The sequence below is a fragment of the Dromaius novaehollandiae genome, chromosome 15 (assembly GCF_036370855.1).
Source record: "Dromaius novaehollandiae isolate bDroNov1 chromosome 15, bDroNov1.hap1, whole genome shotgun sequence".
NCBI classification, from domain to species: Eukaryota; Metazoa; Chordata; class Aves; order Casuariiformes; family Dromaiidae; genus Dromaius; species Dromaius novaehollandiae.
In genome coordinates, this window is record NC_088112.1 from 18,178,246 (window position 1) to 18,200,553 (window position 22,308).

The following is a 22,308-nucleotide window of genomic DNA, read 5'->3' on the forward strand; positions in this document are numbered from 1 at the left end:
TACAGTACACACGTAGATATTGCCATATGCTAAAATCACCTCTTACCAAAGCAGTAGATACTACACTTTGTAGCTTATAATCCTTTGTTTTGTAACCCTTGTGATCAATACCCGGGTATACTTAATTAAATAACCCATGGTAGAGCTTTCAAAATTAAGGCTAAGATCATCTTAGAAGTTACTTGGTAGCTTCCCCTTCAGAAGGCCACACTAATTGGAAAAATGCAAACTTAACACATACTCCACTTTTTTTCCCTCACTGTATTAGCGCTCATAAAGCAAGGTGTGTTTCAGCTATTAACAAAATATGTAAAGTTGGTGCCTCAGACTGCACTTATTTAAAATGTAAAGTTTCACACAGATGAATGCCTATAACTTATTTTCTTAGAAGTTGCCTTTCACACAGATTTTGGGTCAAAATTTGTCACCTATATGTGAAGAAGGGGAAAAATATACCTTTTCAGAGCAGAATATTAAGAAAACAAAAAGAAGCAAGAAACTTGTACAGAGCTCACAGGCCTAGTTCTCAATCCTTCTGGCGTCTGCAGAAGACATGCTGTCTGAGCTCATGCAAAGTCTGCAAGTCTTGCTTCTTCTCTTAAAGCTAAAGTCTATCATTCTACTGTGGCTAGAGCTTTCTGTTTTAACCTGAGGCAGACAGCCCTTTGGTTTACAGCACCATGATAACAGTTCAAATTAAGGAGTTCGAATTAAATACATGGGGTCACTCGAATCACAAAGACTACCTGAGAAACAGGAAGGTTTTTCTTTTTTTTTCCTATCCTCTAAGTCAAGCATATATATTCATAAATATATATTCATAAAAAAGACTAAACGGATCAGCTATGACAAGAAATAATTCATTTGCACATAAGGATACACCTACTGAAGTACAGAGAAACAGCCTCGAGTCCTCTAAATAACACTTAGGAAATAAGCCTTTTTCTGACAATGCCGCAAGGAGTATACTAAAATCACTCTTACTATTTTAGACACATTGCACACCGTCTCAATCATACTGTTTTTCCTTTACTCTCTCCAAAAACACCGAGTCTACCAGGGGCTTCCAAACACCAGGATGGCTCTTTCATACGTATTAACAAAACAGGCTCGCGTTGACACCAACGCCAGTGCTGATCGGGCATGCAATCGCTAGAAAGTTTGAGCCAGCCCCCACTCCCGACAGAAAGCAACTCCTTCCCCCCGCTCCCTCCGTCGAAAAGGGAAAACAAAAGCGGGGAGCGCGGGGACGCGCGGAGGCAAATCCCCTTCCATTTTACAGCGTGAGACGGCAACAAACCCGCTCCCCCGCCCCTCCCCCAGCCACCACATGGCGCCAACAAAAGGCAGCTCCAGAACAAAGGAAGCGCTGGTGCTGCAGGCCGCCGGCTCACCGCCCGCCCGATCCCTCCGCAGCGCGGCCGCCCGCCGCCCTCCCCCGCCGGGCGCCGCCGAGCCCAGGGCGGCGGGGCGCGCCCGCCTCGCTTCCGCTCCCGCCGAAGGGCCGGGCCGGGCCTAGCGGCCGCGCTCCGCCGCCGCACATGGCGCCGGGGGGGGGGAGGGGGGGCGCGGCCTGCTCCCGCCTCAGCCGCGGCCCGCCGAGAGCCCGGCGCGGCGCTTACCCCGCGTCCTCCTCGTTCTTGCTGGCGTTGATCTGGTCGCCTTCGGCCCCGTTCTGGCTGGCGGCCGCCGCCGCTGTTCCCGCCGCCGGTCCGGCTCCCGCCGCCGCCGCCGTTCCCGCCGTCGCTGCTGCCGCCGCCGCCGCTGCGCCCGCCGCCGCCGGGGCCCCGCCGGTTTCGGCCTGCTGCTCTCCGGCGCTCTCGGCCGCTTCGTGCCCGTTCTGGGTGGCGCCGGCGGCGGCCGCCAACTGCTGCTCCGCTTCGGACATGCTGCCCCGTCCGCAGAGGCGAGACACGACAGGCGCCTGCAAGACACGAGCGCGCCGCTCACGGGTCAGCGAGGCGGCTCCCCCCCTCGCCTGGGCCGGTCTAATCCGGTCCGGTCCCGCCCCTCCCCCCTTTTCCGCCGCCGCCATCCCGCCGCGGCTCATACTCACTTTAAAACCCGCTCCCAATAAAATCCGGGCCGGCCGGAATCGGATTAAAATCCCCCACGCGCGCTGGTGCTGACACCCCTCCCCGCGGCGCTCGGCTGCTCCCGCACCGGCCCCGCCGCCACCTTCTCCTCCCCCCGAGACACGTACTCTCCGGCCCGCAGCCTTAACGCGTGGCCGCCTTTATAGTGCCGGAGCCTCCGTGACACGGCAATAAGGCGTCTCCTCGTTGGCTGCCGCCAGCCGTCGCTCGCGCCGTCCGGCGGCTCCTGTTGGCTGCCTGCTCGGGGAGGGCGGGGCGTGCGGGGTGAGGCGAATGGCGGCCCGCGGGACGGGAGCGGGCTGGGAGGGACGGCGAGGCCTCGCGCCTCCCGCCTGGGCGCTGAGGGCAGGTTCTCGGCCGCGGCCGGTCGGTCGGTGCGGCGAGAGGGAGGAGGGCGGCGCGGTGCCGTTGCCGCCGCGGGAGCCTGCGGCTGCCGGGAGCGCCGCCTCCGCCGGGGCCTGCGGCCGTTGTCCGCGGGCGGGGAGGGGCCGCCCCGTCCCGTCCGACGTTACCGGCCCCTCAAGGCGATGTATAAAACCGCAAGCGCGGCTGGGCCGAGCCGTCCGCCGCGGGCGCCGCGCCATCGCGGGGCTGTGGCAGTTGCTCCCGGCTCCAAACGAGCGTTAGCCCGGCGCAGCCAGGCCGGGCGGTGGTTGCCCGGGCCCGCCCCGCTGCGCGTCGGGGAAGGCTCCTGCGACCGGCCCGCGGTGTTTACTCACAGAGCGGTGCCGGCCTCGCTGCAGGCGCCCTGTGTGTACTGACTCAGTTGCTCCAGTACCGAGGTTTACTTAATGTTTCCAGCTCTGCTGGTTTTGCAACCGACAGCGCCGGAGTTTATTGTTCTTAATGGAAACTTAGATTCGGGTGTTACATAACGCCGGGAGCTGGAGCCCCGCGCCTGTGCCTAGGCCTTAATTCCGTTTGCCCAAGGATAGAGCAACCTCCTTGATTAAGCTGCGTATGAAGAGTGCAGAAGATTGCCCCCCGCCCCCCACGTGCACACAGTGTAATCGTACTTCAAATTCTTGAACAATTCACTATTCCATATGCCTCAGTTAGCCATGGACGCAGTCAAAGTGTATCACCACATCTTAAAAAAAAAAAAAAAAAGTTCTTTGCTTGTAAGTAAAAAGTGACAATTATTACCTAACTTTCTGTAGTAATAAATGCATATACTATTATTTGCTTGCCCCACCCTCTGGGAAATAGCTCCTCTGGCTCAACTTGCATATTTGCACCCGCTATTACAATTCAGGAAGACTGCGCATGGCTACTCTGGAATAAAAATAAATAGGGGTGATGCATTTTGCTGGTTAGTAATCTAGTCTCAGGTCCAGGTTGTCCTTGAGCAAACTGCCTTTACAGTACTTTTTGTCCTCTACTGGGTTCATTTTCTTAAGTAGCAACTTAGAGAAACTAAAATAGAGAACATCTTTGGTTTTGTAAGCTTCATAGCAGTATAACAAGCAGAATATTAAAGATGAACACAAAATAAAATCAACATGGTTTGTTCAGATTAAGGGCCTGACCCACTTTTTTTTTTTGCTTCAGGCTATAAGCCAGACCTCTAAACAATTTAAAAAAACAGAAAACATAGTTTTGTGAGAGCACATGAAAAAATAGTCCCATCCCTTCCCACTACAGCCAAGAATGCCAAGCCACTCTTTTGTTTTGGTGCTTGTGGTACATGCCATGAGCATCGTTTTAACTGGGCCAAGCTGAGCTTTCTGCTTTGGTTCCCATGCACATGTGCAGCAAGACTGCATAACATTTGTTTCTTGAGTTTAAAATCCCCAGCAATATTGGCTATTTGCCTTTTTAAATCTATTTTCTCATATTTTTGCTGCTCACAAATGCAAAAGTACTAAAGCAATCTAAAAAGTGGTCAACACAAGTTATTTCAAGGATACATGAAAGTATTAAAACATACTAATATGTATGATGTGTCAGTCAGATGCTCAACTCATGAAGATACTAATTTGTTAGTGTTCTACTTGGGTTTTGGTCTTGTGTTTCATTCCACATTCAAAGCCTGTGGTTAATCATAAAAAAAATTGAAAATTAAAAAAAAAAAACACATATACCTTCTTGGGCGTTAATCCTTATATGACACATTTACTGCTGAGAGAAAAAGATCATTGTTTGCTATTTGTTTAATCCTGTAATTACTATGATTATTAATGATGATGATTGAAAGCCAATTGAATTTTACCTGTGTGTGGACTTCAGGATCTTAGGCCTCATTTTGCCATTCTACCAAACTTGTTTACGCTAAGCCCTGCCCTCACTGTCTAGTCGTACCAGCTTTAAATCATACTGGTCTTTATTGCCTCTTTCCCTTTCTTCTTTATACTTCCTTGTTATTCCACTGATTTGATTCTTCTACTTCCCCCCCCCCCTTAGAAAAAGAGAACCAACGTGCCATTCACGGCCCTGAAATTCTTGGTGTAATCTATCCCTTTTCCCCACCCTATGTCTGTCTTGTCTAGATTATAAGCATCTCAGGTCAGAGACTGCCTACCATATACAAAATACCTTCAGTATAAAGCTTCTATCTGAGTTAGTCCTTATGCACAGTATATACAAATATGTTTACTAATAATAACTATGCAAGTAATCCCATTGATTTGAATGGAATGGATGAAAGTCAGAGCTCAAAATAAGTAAGCATGGCAAAAGAGATGCCTTATGCTACATGGAATTAAGATGAAGAGAATATACATTTAAGGAAACATTGACAATATAACTTCAAAACCAACCTGGAAATCTTCCTATGTTACTAAAATTACTCTACTTCGAAAAAAATGCATTGACAGTATTTAGGGTCAGAATTCTAAAAGCACAATTTTATCCAAACCTAGCTAGCTAGGTGACGCATACACAATTATATCTACTGCTTAATTCTGAATTTACTCTAATAGTTTTCAGTTACCTGGAATATATACTTTAAGTATTTTTCTACATACATCACCAGATACAGAAAAAAAACTATCATAGTTCTTCTGAAAACTTATCTAACTAACTGATTGTCTCTTGTAACTTGCCATATAAAAGAGCTGTATGTGTTTATTCATACATTTACTCAGGCTGGATGATCTCATTGAGCTTAGAGGCCTTGCCGTAATCCAAGGCAGTATTATGTTAAACACCATGTAGAACAATAGCTGAGAGAGTTTCTGCTTTAGAAAGCTTATAGGTTAGGTGACAGTCAAGAAGGAATATCTTGATGCAGATGAGGAGGAGGTTAATAGAAAACATTAAGCGAATACCTTTTGTGTTGTATGTAGTTACCTCGGAAGGAGAATGGAGTTACATTTGCAGGCATTCAAGGGGAGCTCATCCTGAGCAACAACATGAAGGTGTTTATTTGGAAATGCAGTAATGGCATTTGATTGTACCGGCTGATGGGAAATAGGAGATAACCTTTCACTGTCAAACCAAAGGTAGGTAGGACTGGAATAGTGTGAATGGGCTTGCGATTGAAGCCTGACAGTTTTGTGTGTGATAGGGAAGGCTGTGCCTTCAGAAAGATGCGGAGAACTAACATAGTTAAACCAATGAACTCAGAAAATAGTTTTGCATAACCTTTCTGAATGGAGGTGAATGATTTATTTGCTGAGGCCAGAGGAAAGGATGTCAGCACTAACTGAGGATGAGAGCTTGAGCAAGATTCCCAGCCATGTCAATAAATAACACAAATCATAGCTTGTCTTACAGCTCCACAGCAATTTAGACCAATGTGAATCCAAGGCCCGCATTCCTGGCTGTGAGGTTCCGCCCACTCCTTTGCACAGTGGGCTGTAAACTGACTCAAAGAAAAGGTGGTTGGTTTTCAGTCAGATCATTGGTCTTAACAAGCTCATTACCAAAACTTAAATTGCAATGGAGACACCAGAAGCTGAAAAGGAGACAGTAATGTGAGGTAATCACATCTGTATTTGCCAATTAGGATTTTGAGCTATGAGCTACACAGGAAGGGAGGAGAGAATCAATAACAGAGCTCATCAGTGCTCCTGCAGGAAACGGAAAGAAACACAAGGGGTAGGTACTGACAAGCCAAGGTGAACCAGTGATTGGGGAAGAAGTGATAGGTGAGAATAACTGCAAAAATTAAGATAGGAAGCTAGCTGACTATGTTAGCAGTGACTGAAAAAGAGTTATTTAAGAGCTGAAAACCTTTCCAGATGACTAGAGGAAGCAAAGTCAGGTTTGGAGAGGTTTTAAGGTAGAACTGGAAGAGAGATGTGACTAGAAGACTTGTAAAAGTGAGATGAAAAGACACTTCTGCCCAAAGCTTTCCCCTCCATTCCGCCCCCCCCCCCCCCCCCCCCCGGCGTCTCCTCTCTTCTCAATGTGTAAGAGACTGAAGCATATCTGTATGGATGCTGGGGCGGGGGGGGTCAGAGAGGAAATGAAATAGGATGAAGTTAAAAGGGCAAGTGGTGGCATTACGCAAGAAGTTTAGGTAAGACTTTATTTGCTACTTAGAGAAAGGGGAAGCATCAAGAGACTGCTTTGTTAATTTTATCTTTAAAGAAAATGGTGAGATAGCGAATAGAGGAAAACAGAAGGGAAGGCTTGGCAGGGTTAGTCAGCAGTAGTGAAACGCTAGCTAGGATTACAAGCGTGCAGTTAAGCTGGAGAAGTAAAATTCTTTACAAGAAGGCAGAAATGGAGGAGAGAACAGCCTTGCAAACAGAGGAAGTTAGCTTGATCACAGGATTTCCGTCAGAGACACTTTACACTGCAAGTGCAAGCATGGATGAAGCAAGTGTTGAAGGTAAGCCAGGATTGTGGGTAGGCAGGGCAGAGTTTATACTAAAAGACAGAAGCAAAGAAATCAGTGGTGAAAAAAAGTTGTATGCGTGGTAAATGCATTACTAGCAAATCATTTCTAAAACAAATAAATGCTTATGGTGCTTAACATCAAAAGGCAAAAGAAGTTGAAAGGTGTGTAAGCATCACTTTTAATCAATGCAACTACTCATTAGTATTTCATTAGCTTTTATTTTTTTTCTCTCATGCAAGGCTATTTTACATAATTTATTCTTTTTTTTCAGACTAACAGACTACAGGTAATTAATTTCTCCACCTTCTTACACTAGTAGAATACAAAGTCATGAAATAATATTTTTCATTTAAAAAGTGTACTTATCTTTTGTTACTGGAATGCAAAGGCACCTGCAGCCAGAATCGTTCAGTGTTATTATATTCTGTGCCAGCTAAAAATAAGCAAGGCAACTAAGGCTTGTTAAACCTCTTAACAGATAAGATACAGCAGCAAAGCTATGCCCAGAGAAGTATTCAGAGTAGTAACTGATGTTTGTTACATCGAGTTAAAGGGAGGGGAGAGCAAAATTGTAATGACAAAGTCACATCTCTGGCCTTCTGCAGTTAGGGAGGATGTTTCAGACCAGCTTTATAGTTATCAGAACTGTCTTTTCAAATGCTAAAATGATAATACGCATATGATTATATTAACGTAGGGTTGAAAGGCTGGGTTTATGGAATCCAAGGATTTAGAGCAAACCTTTGAGCTTCTACTCCTCTAAAAAGGTGCATCTTTGTTAGTGAATGCATAACACTATTTTCTCTTAGAATGTGGGGCCACTTTAAATTTCTGAGTCTGTATTATTAAAACATCGTGGGAAGTGTAGCAGGAGGAAACCCAGGGTAATTGGCTGAAGCTTCAGATGCAGCGGCCTGCTCATTGGAGAGCCAGGGATTCTCCGAGATACTAAAATTAGACAATCTCCGCCCTCCAGAAATGCTTCTGGAAACAGCGAGCAGGAGAAATTCTGACACAGAAAGATGGCCTGGGGGAGGGAGGGAAGGGGAGAAGGAGGGAAGTCCACAGGACCCTGCTCATGGGAAAGCTTTGGCATATAAGGATGCAAACAATTTTTTTTTCCTGACTTGGGTAAGGGGAAAAATGCAAATAATAAAGGAATTGCAAAAGATTAAAGAAAAGATTAATGTTAGCAGTGTTTTACAAGAGAGATTAAATTAATCATTTCTTATGTAATAATTCTAAACTACTCACTGATGCTGAGGAGGCCTTCGAACTTCAAAGTCTCAGGTAGGGCTGTGGGACTTGTATTTTTTTATGCTGAAAAGAAAGGACTTTTGCTGAATTAGCTCTGAAATAACCTAAAAAACAGGTGAATACTCAAATCTTTCTATGACCCTATCTGTAATAAAATATTTTTACCTGCTATCTGTGTGTAGCTGCTGTGGTTACACTATCTTCAAATTAAATATTAGATAAGCTGTCCCTGTTAAAGGAACAAATGCCATACACCTATACTAAGGTGAAGTATATACTAAGGAAAGTCTGTACCAGAATTATTCAGTCATGTGTATTTTTCCTCTTGGAACCTTTACTTATTTTTTATTTTAACAAAACCCTTTTCCCTCCTTGACTTTAAGCATATTTCAAATTGTCTGGTAAGTAATATGTGACTTTTGGGGTTTTTTGTTTCTGTTTTTACATTCACTTCTTAAAGATATACCAACCAATGAACATTAAACCCTTTAAGGAAAAATAAGATTAAGGCAAAGTGTGGGGTTATTTTTTTCTTTAATACTAAAAATAACTTGTTAAAGAAATAACAAAAGATACTAACCAGGGGTAACCAACATCAGCGTCTATAGCTCTTATGAAGTTTGTTGGCTGTCACCTCCTCTCCCTGCATATATTTTGTGTTTGGCTTCACCTAAAAAATTAAGGCTATATAACTGTTTGCCATCCATCTCTTTCCGTCAGTCTGCCCTTCCGGACTCGTGGATACATTGGCCAGTTTCAGCCCAGTTTGACAGAACAACCGAGGTCTCAGCAGTAACTAGGACCGTAATTTTTGAGAACCTGCTGAGGGGGTAGGCAAGGCCCGCAGCAGCAAAGCTGGAGAAGGAAAGGCTGCAGCCTAAGCGCCGACGTTATCTGTCCTGTCGGCCAGTCCACACCCAGACGCTGCCCAGCCAGCTGGCGTGCGTGCAGCCGGCAAGGGGCCGCGGCATGGGCTGCCTCGCGCCGGGGGGCGAATGGGGGGCGCGGGCAGGCCGTTCGCCAGGGCGCGAGGCGGCAGGACCCATGGCTTCGGCTTCCAGGTCAACGGCCGCTCTGCAACACATAAGATCGGACTCGCATCACATTGAACCGATAATGCATACGGCATAGCTGGCCTGGATATGGATGCGGGCTTCGTGCAGGAGTGACCCGAGGCTTGGGAGGGCGCACGGGAGAGACACGGGGCATGTGGGCGCTGAAGAGAGCGGCCTTGCCGCCTCTGGCACTTAGGGAGCATCTCATTACATTTTATTAACTCAGACAGTAGTGACTCTCTTGTTTATTAGATGTTGCTTTTTGTGGTAAAAGTCAGGTAATGCTGCACAGAAACTGTAATTCAATTAAAATGCAGGAAACCGGTATTAAAGGATTTTAGACTTTGGTTAAGATGTCTGGTGTGCTGGAAGACTCTATAAACTCCCAATTCTATGGGAGATATTGATTGGGCACATAAACAGGAAAGGTTCTTGTGCGGGCTCCCACAGTAAACATTAATAATTAAATAACTTGAAGAAGGGCTTGTGTGCTCAGCAGCTTGTTTTTTTTCCAACAATACCACTTAGTCTAATAAATACTACTACCTGTCTTTAAATTAGCCTAGTTTAGGATCATTCTTCCCTACATGTGAACTGACAGAAAGCTTTTCAGCTCGAGTGTCCTGGAGAAAGCAGACTTGGTAACCTCCGCCTAAATAAAGCGTGTTACTCCCTTGCTTATGTTCTTATTACCTAAAGTGCTAATAAATTGGAAAACGCGGCCCGTAAGTATTTGCAGCGGAGGCCGCGAGTATCTCTAGCCTGTGACGAGCGTTTTGCAGTGAGACCAGGGCGGCTGCCTCCCTTTCCGCCGCTCCCCGGCAGCCATTTTTGATTCTCCTCCCCCCCCCCCCTCCGCGGCGAGCCAACGGCCGGCGGCGCGCGAGGGGCGCGGAGGCCATCTTGCGGCCGCCAGGGCTCGGCGCCGGCCGCCGTCTCCTAGCAACGGCGGCGGCGCGCGAAGGTGCGTGGCATGGCGCCGGCGGCGGGAAACCACGGGAGGGGGGCGCTGGGCAGAGCGGGCCCGAGGGGAGCCCTTCTCCGGGCCGGGGGGCAGGGGAAGGGGAAGGGGAAGGGCGAGGGGAGAGGAACGAGCCGCTTCCTCGGTGCTCCCCGAGCGCCGGTGGCCTGACGGGGGGCCTCTGTCTCCCCCGTGCTGTGTGTCTGTGTGAGCTGCCAGGGTGCTGGCTCGCTGCTCGCATCTCTCCCAGAGCAGCAAGCTACCTTGGTGGCTTCACGGCCTTCGGGGCAGCCACAGGACATAGCCCTGCTATAGCTTGAGCCAGACTCCTCTCAGTAACTTATGGGCTGAAGGAAAAAAAGAGAAAACACAAAGGCAGGGGGCACTAGTCTGGATTCAGACATGCTGGACAAGTCTAATTGCAATCTAATTTGAAGCAGCATTAGGCCAGGCAGCCGGGTGCCTGGGGTGGATGCTGTCAGCTGTTCAGCGCAGGGGGAGCGAGACTAGGACTGTCACAGCGGAGGGGGAGAGAAAAAGGGAAAAAGGCAGTGGTCACAAATCTACAGGAAGCCAGGCCACGCAGGGTATCCTGTTCACAGGACAATTTGGTAGCCTGAGCGCTCGCTGATGGCCTGATCCAGTTACAGAAAACCAGTGCTTTATCTTTAGTACCTAAATAGAAGGGTTAAATAAAAATGGAGAACTACCCTGAGGCATGCAGCTGGACCAGCTCCAAGTAATAGGTCCCACACCACAGTCTTCATGCGTGAGGATGCAGCTTTTGGATTTCGCAGAACATGCATGCTTGTTAGATGCCGGCTGTGGGAGTACTGCAGTGAGCCTGGTTCTTCTTTGCACTTAGTGTCGTTTGGTATTTCTTTGCATGAGTGCTTGTGTCTTAGCTTTGTCCTTTGTTGCAGGTGGTAACGGTTATCTTTCTCTCATACATTGTCTGAGTTGGTGAAATTTTAGCAATAGTTGGTATTGTTTTATGTTTGGCTAATAATTATTGGCTTATTTTCTACAAAATGTTACTGCACTGCCAACAGGAGTGCGAATTACAGATTGCTAACTGTTCCAAAGAAAATCTTGCATAGATGTTCTGAAATGGGGATAACCTGCTTCACTCCCAGAGTATGCAATAAGTGTCACCCGACTTTGCTGTGTACTCGACAAATGCCAAATATCACACACTGATATCATTGCAGTACAAAAAGAAGCACCTGAATTTTAGTCAGAAGCCGAGATGCAGATGTTAATGCCCGAGCCTCAGATTGCTGTGGAAAGAACTCTGGCCCTCATCAAACCAGATGTCATTGCTAAAGAAGAAGAAATAGAGGACATCATTCTCAGATCAGGATTCCTGATCGTTCAGGTAACAGACTGTGTTCCAGATAAAATAATTGCAGTTTATAAGTCAGAACAATATTTAGCTCAACTGTCAGCAATTAAGCTAGTAGATATAGGATAATATCCAAAAATCACTTTGTATTTTTCATATGTCCAGCCACCACTGCCAGATACTGGCAGGATATATTTTGCTGCTGCGTGCGATGGAGCAGAACTTACTGATAGACATCTTCACTGTTATGCTGCCCACAGGAAAACACAGACTTTGTTCATAAACTCTGATTTAGCAAACATATGTAGCAGCTAATGTTGACTCTCCGGAGTAACTCTCTGGAGAGCATAATTTTCTGGTATCACAGTGTTTCATATAGCATGCATTTGCCAAGTGGATACTTCCAGAATTAATTGAATCTGACATGTTTTTAAATATTTCCAATGTTTTTAGTGTAAATGGGCTTTATGGCTTTTTAGATGTACAACAAATGTTTCATTTCAATAGGCTTTATTGAGCTTGTGTTCTTAAATTTTGGATCTGGCGTGGTGGTCACGGGAATGTTGCCTAGAGCACTGGTGTCAAACCGTGGGCTTTCTGAGAAGAGTCTAAAGTGTAGTTTTGAGCAGAGAATGCGTTAAGGGAAAATTTGTCTTTAAATAGCATGGAAATGTATTCCTTAAGTCTTCTTTTAAGGCTCTTAAAAAAGCATTTGGAACAGCTTCGGTGAAGTGAGAAGCAGGTAGCGTTGCCGTCTCCTCCGCGGGGAGGGCGGCGGGTGGCGCCGCGCCGCCGCCGGGTGGCGCTGTTCCACAACGGCTGCCGAGGCGGCCGCCGCGCGGCCTCCGCCGGGACTCGCCCTCCCCTTCCTCCCCCTCCTGCTCCTGCTCCTGCTCCTCCTCCGCTCTTCCTCCTCCTCCGCTTCCTCCTGCTCCTCGTGCCGCGGCGCTTGGGCTCCCGCGGCAGCGCCCTCGGCAGCCTGTGGCGCTGTGGAGGAGCATTTCAGTGAGCGAGGCCTGGCTTTCCAAATATATATATAGCATATATGTAGTGTGTATGTATATGTGTGTGTGTATATATATATATACACATATATATGTATATATATATAGTAAGCGTTTCTCTTAATTTTTGTGAGCGCCCTTTTTACCCCCCTCTCCCATTTTTTTATTTGTAGGAAATTCATCAGAATCCCCAAAGAGAACGAGATGCGAAAATGTTTATAGCAGCTTCTGATGTTGCCAGTGATTTTAGAACTGAGATTAGTAAGCACTGCAATGTGCCCTTTTTAAAAAGCTCAATCTCTAGGGGTGCACTTCTTAATTTCCGTCCCCCCCCCCATGCCCTTATGACAGTTTACTACACTTGTCCTAATCCTGGACACCTGCAGGCTAGATAGCTGTTCAGAAAACCATAAAGCATAAGTACGCTGAATGAAAAATAGAACAATTGCATAATTACTGGTGTAGGTTGAAGAGAAAATTGTGTAAAAGTAGAACATGATGCTGGAGTAGCTGAGTAAGTAAATCCTGGCCTTGTAGTGCTTTTCCTCCTATACTGGGGCCTGGCTGTACATTAAGTCACCCAGCTGTTTTAAAATACTCTAGTTTGTGTAGAAGAGTGACTGAAATGGTGTCTTACTCAAATGGGCTTAATTAACTGAAACCTGCTTAATTTACTCAGAAAACTTACTTTTTGTTCCTCTGGATCTCAGAGAGGACCAGCTCTGGGAGAATCACACTAGATGTAGATCTGTTCAGCCTGCAACTGAGATTGTGACTGCACGGACGGACTATGTTCTGCCTTAGGTAGCAAGCTATCTTAATTTAGCAAGCAAAATTAACAACAGTGGTCAACAAACAGTACTATAGACTTAGTGTGCCAAAATATCACAGAGTACATAGAGAGGCAGGCTATGCTGAAGTCCAGGCTGCTGTGGCTTCACTGTTTATTGTTACCCTTGCTGGAGAATTAAAACTAGAATGAGGGTGCCTGTCCATGCTGCAGTGACACTTTTTATGGATATGTGACCATACCCAGTAAGACAACTGTGAGGCTGAAAAGTGCTATTGTTGCCTCTTTTCAGATTACTTTAGAGAAAGTATAATAGCTGGAGAGAATAATAGCTTGTTACAAACTGTCTGAAAATGTTTTGATGTTTTGTCAAACTAAAGTTTAAAATGGCTATTCTTGTTCTTCATTAGTTTTTCTTTTTTCTCTTTTACACTTTACAGAAACGGAAGCTCCAGTTAAGCCCAGAGCAATGTAGCAACTTTTATGCAGACCAATATGGAAAAATGTTTTTTCCTAATTTAACAGCCTATATGAGTTCTGGACCTTTAGTTGCTATGGTTCTTGCCAGACATTGTGCAGTCTCATACTGGAAGGAGTTGCTTGGACCATCAAACAGCATAAAAGCTAGGAAAACTCACCCTGACAGGTAACTCACTGTGAGGTCAGTGGGATTTTGTCATTCTTTTAGTTGAGATCAGAATTTCTCTATTTTTTTCATACAACAGAAATACAGGTCTGGGATGGCCTGTTGTCTCTTAGAAATTATGTGTAACATAGCTTTTCACCGTTGTTTTTAGTATATAAAGTTCATTCATTTTATGGAGAACGCTGAGTGCATGAATACAAATTTTAGTTAGCAGCTTATTGAAAACAAAATCATCAGGCCAATGTCTTGTTTAATTAGTTCATATATATTGCTTTTATGTGCTCTCAGAGTGTAGAGACTTGAAACGGATTTGCAGTTGCCTGCCAAACATTTCTTTCTCTTGCTTTTAGTTTAAGAGCCATCTATGGGACCGATGATCTGAGGAATGCACTTCATGGCAGTCATAACTTTTCCTCAGCAGAAAGAGAAATTCGATTCATGTTTCCAGAAGGTAAAATGGTGTAACTAATATATTGACAGTCTTTGGGAGGATAGTGTCCTTCCCAGGTATTACTTGTCTCTGTCCCTGGATATAATTGAGTTTAGAAGGGTTTGGGTTTGTTTACTTTAAGATAATGTGAATCTCTTTCCATTTAAGTTGGTATTTTCTGCTATGAATGGCATACTAAAATCTATTTGAAGAGCCATTATAGTTACAGGGACTGCTTATGCTTTTCAAGCTCTGTGGCTTGGAAATGGAATGGGATCAGAGAAAGCTAGTAAATGAGAGGAAGTGGAAAGCTATTACACTCCAGCATGTTTTTCTGGAAGTGTCATCCCAGGGGCTCCTGTTGGTTTGAGAAGGCTGACTCTCTTCTTAGGCCCAGGTTGAGTAATTCCTGTTCAACAGCTGCTGATGCTCACCTGATAGTGCAATTCCAGAGTTAAGTGCCAGAGAAATGGGCCATAGAACCTATAAAGGTTGGGACAGTCCTTGTTTGTAATGTAACATTTGAAAAGTGACTTTGGTCTTTGACAGAAAGATGCAGAAAGCAAGCCAGCTCTTTCAGGTAACTTAATAAAATACATTGCACTTCCCTACAAACCTTGCCTCATGTAAACCGTATGTCTCTCTTCCTCACCCCAACAGCAAAGCTGGACTTGGCATGAGACTTTTAGTCTGTGCAGAAACCAGCCTCACACTATAAGAAGGAAGTACTAAACATGGGACATATTGTTTCTCCCTTACCCCCAATAGATCTTCAAGGATGTAGATGTTTCCCCGGATGGTCTGATTTCCTCACTTTTCATAATCGGCTGTAATTAGTAAGATCACCCCAGGGACATTGTAAAGGAGTTCAAGTAGTTTCTTTGCAGTTCGTTGTGTGAGAAGCTGTACAAACCACTACATATTATTAACTTATTAACATCGAGGTAAATACAGATTCATATATAAACAACCGTTGAAAGAATGCCTTTTTTAAACACTGTACAGTTGCTTTCCAACACCTGTGGTTACACTTTACAGTGATCCTGGAGCCAATTCCAGCTCGACAAGGAGCTGTGGATTACTTGAACCTTTATGTAAATCCTACTTTACTAGCTGGACTCACTGCGCTTTGTAAAGAGAAACCAGCAGATCCAATGGTATGTACAGTATATCAGGTTTGCGTTGTATACTTGTGGTAAATTTACTTTATATTAATATTCATGGTCCCTGTTTGTAGAAGAGTTGCTTTTTTGTTAAAGGCTAAAGTATGCTATTTTAGCTATCTGTTAATAAGATAGAATAACATTTACCTTCCAAGAAGTTGACTGGTTAGTTAACAGGTAAAATGAAGGCAAGGACTGAATGAAATCAGCTTTGATGAAGTGACAGTATTTTTTAGGGGACTTCTATAAAAATGTTTCTAACACATAGTTGTTAAAGAATTTTGCATATGATGGTGGGAAAAGTAAACAGCTGCTCTCATATGATGTCAAATATCAGTCTTAATTTACTGTTTCTGAGACAAGTTTGAGGTGAAGTGTGTCTGATGCAATAGATACTAAATGAGATTAGATGCTAATCATTCTGAAAGTAGCTTAAAAACACTCAAGTTCTTAGCAAGGCTGTCTATATTTTGTCATTGTTATGTTTATTTAATTTAGTGATATCAATCCTCCTTTAGGATAAGGAATTACCTTGGCTATACATGCATTAATTAGCATTTACTTGGGCTGCAGTTCATCAGCAAAACTATGCTGCCTCTGAGTGAAACTGAGTATTCTTTGAGTCAAATGATCAGACTGACCTACAGAAAATGCTCGTGACCCCTTTCTAGTTATTCAAGCTGATGCATCTTGCCCTCCTCTCACAAATTATTGTTTTTAACCAAGGATCTCGTCCAAATTGCAGTTCTGAGTGGAAAGACTAGAGTTAATTTCCTGTTTTATTTCAGACCCTAAACAAAATTTTCTTTCATCTGGAAAAAAATATGGTAAATGTTTTTTGCATTCTCAAAGTTCAGTCATTCACACTAGTGTTCTTTAAGAATGTGGATAATTAGTCAGTGTGACAATTTACTGGCAATTGTGGTGGATTCTACATCATTATCAGTTTCTTAATCAAGATTGCATTCTTCTAAAAGAAACACTTCAGAAGAAAAAGACTTAAAGTAATTCAGAGACGTATCTGTGGCCTATGTGATATACATGAGGTCAGATTAAATGTTCTGATTGTTCTGGTTTTATAATCCTTTCACTTTATCTGTATGTCTGTCACTGTTATTACAGACGTCTAAAAAATAGAGATGGATGGTTCCCAAAGAGGTCATTTCTTCTGTCTGTTTGCCCAAAGGCCAGACCAGTTGTACCCAACCATTCCTAACAAATGTTTGTCTGGCCTGCTCTTTAGCAGAATCTACAGTCTCCCTAGGCAGTCTGTTTCAGTGCTTAATTATACTCAGTTAAAAAGCTTTCCCGAAAATTTAGCCTATATCTGCTGTGCTCCAATTTTAAACACATCCTTTTTCTTTTCTTTTTTTTTTTAACTATCCCCGGAGGACATTAGAGATAATGTAATATTTCCCTTTTTGCAGCAACCTATTGTATATTTGAAGTGTTACCATCTTTTTCCCTTCACTCATCTCTTCACTGTACAAAACAAACAGATTTTTTTTCCTGTCATACCTACCTTGACATTTTCTAACCCTTTGATCGTTGTTTCCAATTAATCTCTACATGCTGAGCACAGTTTTCTAGACAGTTGTGTAATAACTTACAGTAGCTTCATCTAGACCATGTATCCCTTCCTTGCTTCTAAGAAAATCACATGAGGCAGTGTCAATAGCTTTAATAGAATGAAGACATGATATGTGATATTTACTTCTTCCCTGTCCATAGTCTGTGACCTTGTCACAGAAGGAAAACAAAGTTGATTTGATATGATTGTTTTTGGCAAATACATATTAGCTATTGCTTAACAGTACAAACTGTTGATGGACTTTTTTTTTCCTAGTATTCTTCCTGGAACTGAAGTTGGGTGGTTGGGCCCTTCTTTCTTTCTTTCTGCCTGTCCTTTCAGAAATAATTGCTAGCAGCACAGATATTGTCTCAGACAATTCCCTGAGGAACACAGGGTACATTTGGTCAGGCTCAAGTGATTTAAAATTTTCTAATTTTTCTGAGTAGTCTTTCTAAGGGCTTTTGGGAGTTTTTCTTTTTTTCCTTCTTCTTCTCCCCCCCCCCCCCCCATTCCATCTTGAGTTCTCACTGCTCTGCTGCTATTGCCGACTGACTAACCTGTGAGAATTGCCTTAGTGCTCTGCTTGTTTGTCTCAGACTCTTTACAAACCAATCTTTTTGTATCTGGAATTACAAGGAGAGTGTTACCTTACTGGTCTACTATTCTATCAATTCTTTTACTTCACAGTATAGTATGAAGTTGTCTGTACTTACCATTCCAGAAACAACAGCCTTGTGAAGTAAGTAAGGATGTGTTAAAAACTTCTCAAGTGGAGGGAGGCAAAGAGGTTAATTTGCCTAAGGCCAAGCCAAGCCATTGGCAGATGAAGTTAGAAGGCAAGACATTCCTACCTCCTACATCTTTATTTGAGTACAATTTGCTGGAAAACTTAAAAAATGAATTTCAAAAAGTAACAATGTTTCATTTTTAAGTTTTAGGCATTATAAAGTGATTTGAGTGCAGAAGACCATGACATTTAATGGAACTAGATAAAGTATCTGTAAACGTTATTAGAAGTAATATTTCATTAAGCATTTTTATGCATGTTCTGCCACCTCATTCCAAAACAGTTTGCCTGATTATTTGAAGTATTGCTGAAATGTTCACAAAGATAGACATTGACAGGAAAAGTTGTCTTCTAAAGATCAGTATGAATTGTTCAAATGCAATATAAGCTGTGAAGATGTAAAATAACATCTAGAAAATAGGTTATTTATTTGTCTTAATTTCTCAGTACAGTAGGAGAGTCTCTGTAAGTTTCAAAGAATGCTTTTCATTTTCTCCCATATTCTCTATAGAAAAAAAAACAGAACACTGAAGATGTTCTTTTTGTTCCACAGACTTGGCTCGCTGAATGGCTGATTGAACACAATCCCAATAAACCTAGGTTACAACATCAGACCATTGAGGCAGAGCCTCGAGGATGACAGCTTAGGGGAAACCATCTCAGGCATTCCAAGTTAAAGATACGTGTTAGCATTTTCAATGCATTTCTTGGATGTGTAATTAATATTATCTGGAGTAAATGTTATTGTCATAACTTCCTATATCTTTATGGGATAAATAAGCTTACACTTAACAAGGATTTAACAGTTCTAGGAGTTTTTCTGTAGACTTAGCGAATATAGAATCGCATGATAAACTTACTGTGCCAGCTGATAAAGAAAGAAAGAATCATCATCAGGTGTTATTTAACTGCTGTTTTCCTTACTTGTCTTGATTTAGCTGTTTGGGGAAAAGGAAATTATTTACACCACTGCAGCTTCCCCAATGACATACAGCTGATCTCTACTTTGTGAAACTGAGGCTTGTGTTTCAACACTTGTTTAGCAGACACACATTCCATTCTGAAAGGAGGTACCTGGATGTAACTTAGTTACTGGGTGCATATTAGTGATTTCAGCATTATAATTGCTGATTAAACCACCCAGCTGAGGTTACTCTTAAAGGTCATTCACTTTTGTCCGAGGTATTTTGTCAGAATATAATTTGGAGGAAGACATTAAATGCATCTTTCCCATCTCACTGGCAAAACGCACAATGATTATAAATCAGTCTTTGATTTCCATTAAAAATCACAAGCAGATATATTTCTGGCAAAGAACAATGGTGTGTTCCAACATTTGCTTAGAAGAAAGATGTTTAATTGCAACAGCTCACCCTAAAGGATGGTATTTGTGTTCTTCTACTGCTTTTAGAAGGTACGCTGAATTCTTTTGTTTTCTTCATTGTTGCTTACACTTTAATTTGTTCTATTAGAGAATTTCAGGAGAATGGGTTAGGGGCCTTGCTAGTCGAAAGGCAGTTTTTTTTTTTTTTTCTTTTTTAAGAGCTTGCTTACGCTGTTAGCTTCAAGCTTTGTGTCTTACGGCTTTCCTGGCTAGGATGGAGAAAAAGTAGTTCTCACAACTTTGAAGTATTAGTGTGCTTGACCAATATTAAACAAATAAGCAATTTCATAATTTATTTTATAAAAAACCTTGCTTCCCCCAACTTGAGTAATTACAGAAACATCAGTCATTTGTAGCATTAATTTTTTTTTCAGCTAATTGTTTATCTTCTCGTTGGGAAGAACCAGTATTGCCAGCTCAAAGAATAAACATTCAGATGACTGGTCCCAAAAATAATGAGACCTAAAAAAACAATTGTGACTTTTTGCAACCTCCCCCCACCAAAAGACAAAGTAACAGAACAAAAACCAAACCTCAGATATGAAGAAAAAATATGAGATGGTTAGAAACAACAGTAAACAGATCTGTTTATAACTAATTTCTTTTGCCTATAATTATTTCTGCCACCTGTAAGTGTCTGCTCCAGTTACAGGATACTTTTGCTTTGTAGTTTCTTGTCTGCAAAACCAAAAGTTTTCTTCTTTAGAGACGCCAGAAACAAAAATTTATTGAATTCAGAACATGTTCTCCTACCCTTTTTTAGTCACTATGGCATTTGCTTACGCCTCTTGATGTGATACTGCTTGACAATAAATATCTCCTTTTTATTACTGTTGAAGTTTTCTGTTTTGTTTTTGTGACAGAGCTGTGTTATTTTATATGTGTAGAAGATTCATCAGTTTCCATAGGGAGTATGTGGGTCCTTATGGTATACCAGGAGGGGCCAGGGGAATGGCAAAAGCAGCTGATGTTTTCAATGATGTTATTTTTATAACTCTGTCAATATGAAGTTTCAGTCATTCAAAAGTATATCTATTATGGATGTTAGTCTCTAATATTATTCTATTGTCGATTGGCATTCACTTCCCATTTTCCTAAAGGAAAGACAGAAATACAGAAGCTGCCTTCATCCGTTGGATGCCATCCGGACCCACTGTGTCTGTACACCTAGATCAAGTATTGATGCAGCAGGTCTCACTGCCGAGATTTTGAGGAATCCGCGTTAGCAAGCAGGGTGTGGGCAGGTCAGTCCTGGGAATATAAAACAGACATAATGGCCTGGTCCCCTGGGGGAGCTGTGACACCACAGGAGAGGCTGTTGGAAGACGTGCTGCTGACTTTTCGTTAGGAGTTTAGGTTTCTGTTTGGCCCAGAGTGTTATAGGCTTGGCCAATGTATAAATCCATATCACAGAAAATGTAGTTTTGGAAAAAAACAGAGGAACTAAGCCGTGTCTTAGGATTTGGTGTCAGCAAGGTAAACTACTCTCTGTGGGAACCAGTGACCTGTCCTCTCTCGTTCTATAGTCAAAATAATTTCCTTCCCTATTTAATTTTATTGGGTATTTTTAACATTGAGTGAGTTCATTTAGTTTTATTGCTTAAGTGCTGGAATAGAGCTCACACGAGCCTATATCCATAAAAACGGCAGTTCAGTCTTTCTCTCCCATAATTCTGGTTTTTCAACTGACTTCATCCTGGAACTTTGCTTGTAGTATGCTTGCTATCACCAGTCCTGGAAGTTATCCTCAGAACTATGCAGACTGAGCTAGTCTGAAGTATATGATGGTTCAGCCTTCCTGTCTCATAAGGGATTTTATTATCTCTAAGAACAGGCCAGCTAAACTGCCAGGAACCTTGAACATACTTTACAGATGGCAGAAACCCCAATCCAAGGCAGTTCCCTTTTGCCTACATAAGTCAGAGCATTGTAGCATGCCAAGCTTCAGAAATGAGTCACTGCTTGGACCTTAGGACTTTCGTTCAGCAACTTTAAGCAGAAAAAAATTACATGGAGATTTGCAAACCTTCATTTTTCTCACCTAGGGAAAGAAGAGGGAATTTTTCTTTCTTCCTTCATTGGAGTTAGTGATCTGGATCATCCTTTACACACCAGTGGTCTAAATAAAATCGTTATATTGGTGATAAAACTGAGGAACTGGTGAGGAACTGAGGAAGATTGTCTCACTGCTGTATGAAGGAAAGGAGTGACACAAACCCGAACTTTTTCAGTGCCGTATTAGAATAACAGATTTGATTTAAAAACGCAAGGGCCTTAGTTAATTTTAATTTGCTAAGCCAGAACAGTCAGATCAAGATAAATCATCTTATTCTGGGCAGCAAATGTTAGTTGTTCTTGTCCACGCCTAACAGCAGTGCATCCTCATAAAATACTGTGTTTTTTTCCTTTTTTTTAAGCTTTCATGTAAAAATCTGAAGAGTAATTGTTTTTCTTTTGTTGGAAAGAGCAACTCTTTTCACATTATAAAGAGTAAACTTTTAATTGCTTTTGCAGTGCTGTTTTCTTATAAATGACAGTTGGTAGATTTGCTCTTGAGCTGGAAATAAGACTTCAGACCCCTCTACTGATTAGCTGATATGCTTTGCTTTCCTCAGACTTAGCTCCAACCAGTATAACAACATCGCATGGACCCTCACAGGAAATAGGTAGTTTCTTGTTCTGTTTTAGTGAAACAGAAGAGCCTGCTATCTTTCAGATGGTCCACCGTTAGCAGCTGCCTGTACCTAGAAAGCTTCTGAAGTCTGGATGCGCTCCTGGGTGTGGAGTGTGTCAGCAGCATGACTGATAGGCAGAGTGTCCTTGGGAGGATGCCTGTCAAATTATTGTTATGCTGCCTCCTGCCAGGTGATCATAGAGGCACTGCCATAAGCTCCGGGGAGAACCTATTGTTGGTCTTCTGAGCCAGAAATGAGGCATTGTTGTAAGACGAAGTAGTCGGTGGGAGAAGAAAGCAGTTTGCGGACAAGCTGGTGAATGATACTCTAATAATGGTAACACTGAAGGATTA

General features: G+C 43.0%; 2 protein-coding genes across 9 annotated transcripts in view; one reads left to right on the top strand and one right to left on the bottom strand.

Annotated features, from left to right (window-relative positions):
- The window catches only part of HNRNPAB (heterogeneous nuclear ribonucleoprotein A/B), a 31,538-nt gene extending 29,297 nt beyond the window's left edge, over positions 1 to 2,241 (bottom strand). For all 6 annotated transcript variants that reach the window (XM_064521089.1, XM_064521086.1, XM_064521090.1 and 3 more), the window contains exons 1-2: positions 2,057 to 2,241; positions 1,623 to 1,924 (exon numbers count right to left, since the gene is read on the bottom strand). In XM_064521089.1, coding sequence (XP_064377159.1) covers positions 1,623 to 1,888 — 266 coding nt within the window. In that variant the 5' untranslated portion in view covers positions 1,889 to 1,924; positions 2,057 to 2,241. The remainder of the gene's footprint in view (positions 1 to 1,622; positions 1,925 to 2,056) is intronic.
- A 4,486-nt stretch (positions 2,242 to 6,727) lies between these two features.
- NME5 (NME/NM23 family member 5) lies at positions 6,728 to 20,118 on the top strand. 3 transcript variants are annotated; one of them, XM_026101970.2, is made up of 6 exons: positions 6,728 to 6,876; positions 11,370 to 11,536; positions 13,738 to 13,943; positions 14,294 to 14,394; positions 15,412 to 15,530; positions 18,450 to 20,118. In XM_026101970.2, exons 2-6 carry the CDS (start codon positions 11,408 to 11,410, stop codon positions 18,534 to 18,536), a joined length of 642 nt encoding a protein of 213 aa, XP_025957755.2. In that variant the 5' UTR covers positions 6,728 to 6,876; positions 11,370 to 11,407; the 3' UTR covers positions 18,537 to 20,118. The 3 variants fall into 3 exon arrangements, with proteins under 3 accessions (XP_025957755.2, XP_025957756.2, XP_025957754.2); XM_026101971.2 differs by lacking the exon at positions 6,728 to 6,876 and adding an exon at positions 8,088 to 8,175; XM_026101969.2 differs by lacking the exon at positions 6,728 to 6,876 and adding an exon at positions 10,053 to 10,161.
- Positions 20,119 to 22,308: the final 2,190 nt, after the last annotated feature.

Bases quoted from the DNA above. Each gene is read 5' to 3' on its own strand.
- NME5 (XM_026101970.2), top strand. From the start codon at position 11,408: ATGCAGATGTTAATGCCCGAGCCTCAGATTGCTGTGGAAAGAACTCTG. The intron at 11,537-13,737 runs GTAACAGACTGT...TACACTTTACAG, and splicing joins CAGGATTCCTGATCGTTCAG to AAACGGAAGCTCCAGTTAAG. The intron at 13,944-14,293 runs GTAACTCACTGT...TCTTGCTTTTAG, and splicing joins AGGAAAACTCACCCTGACAG to TTTAAGAGCCATCTATGGGA.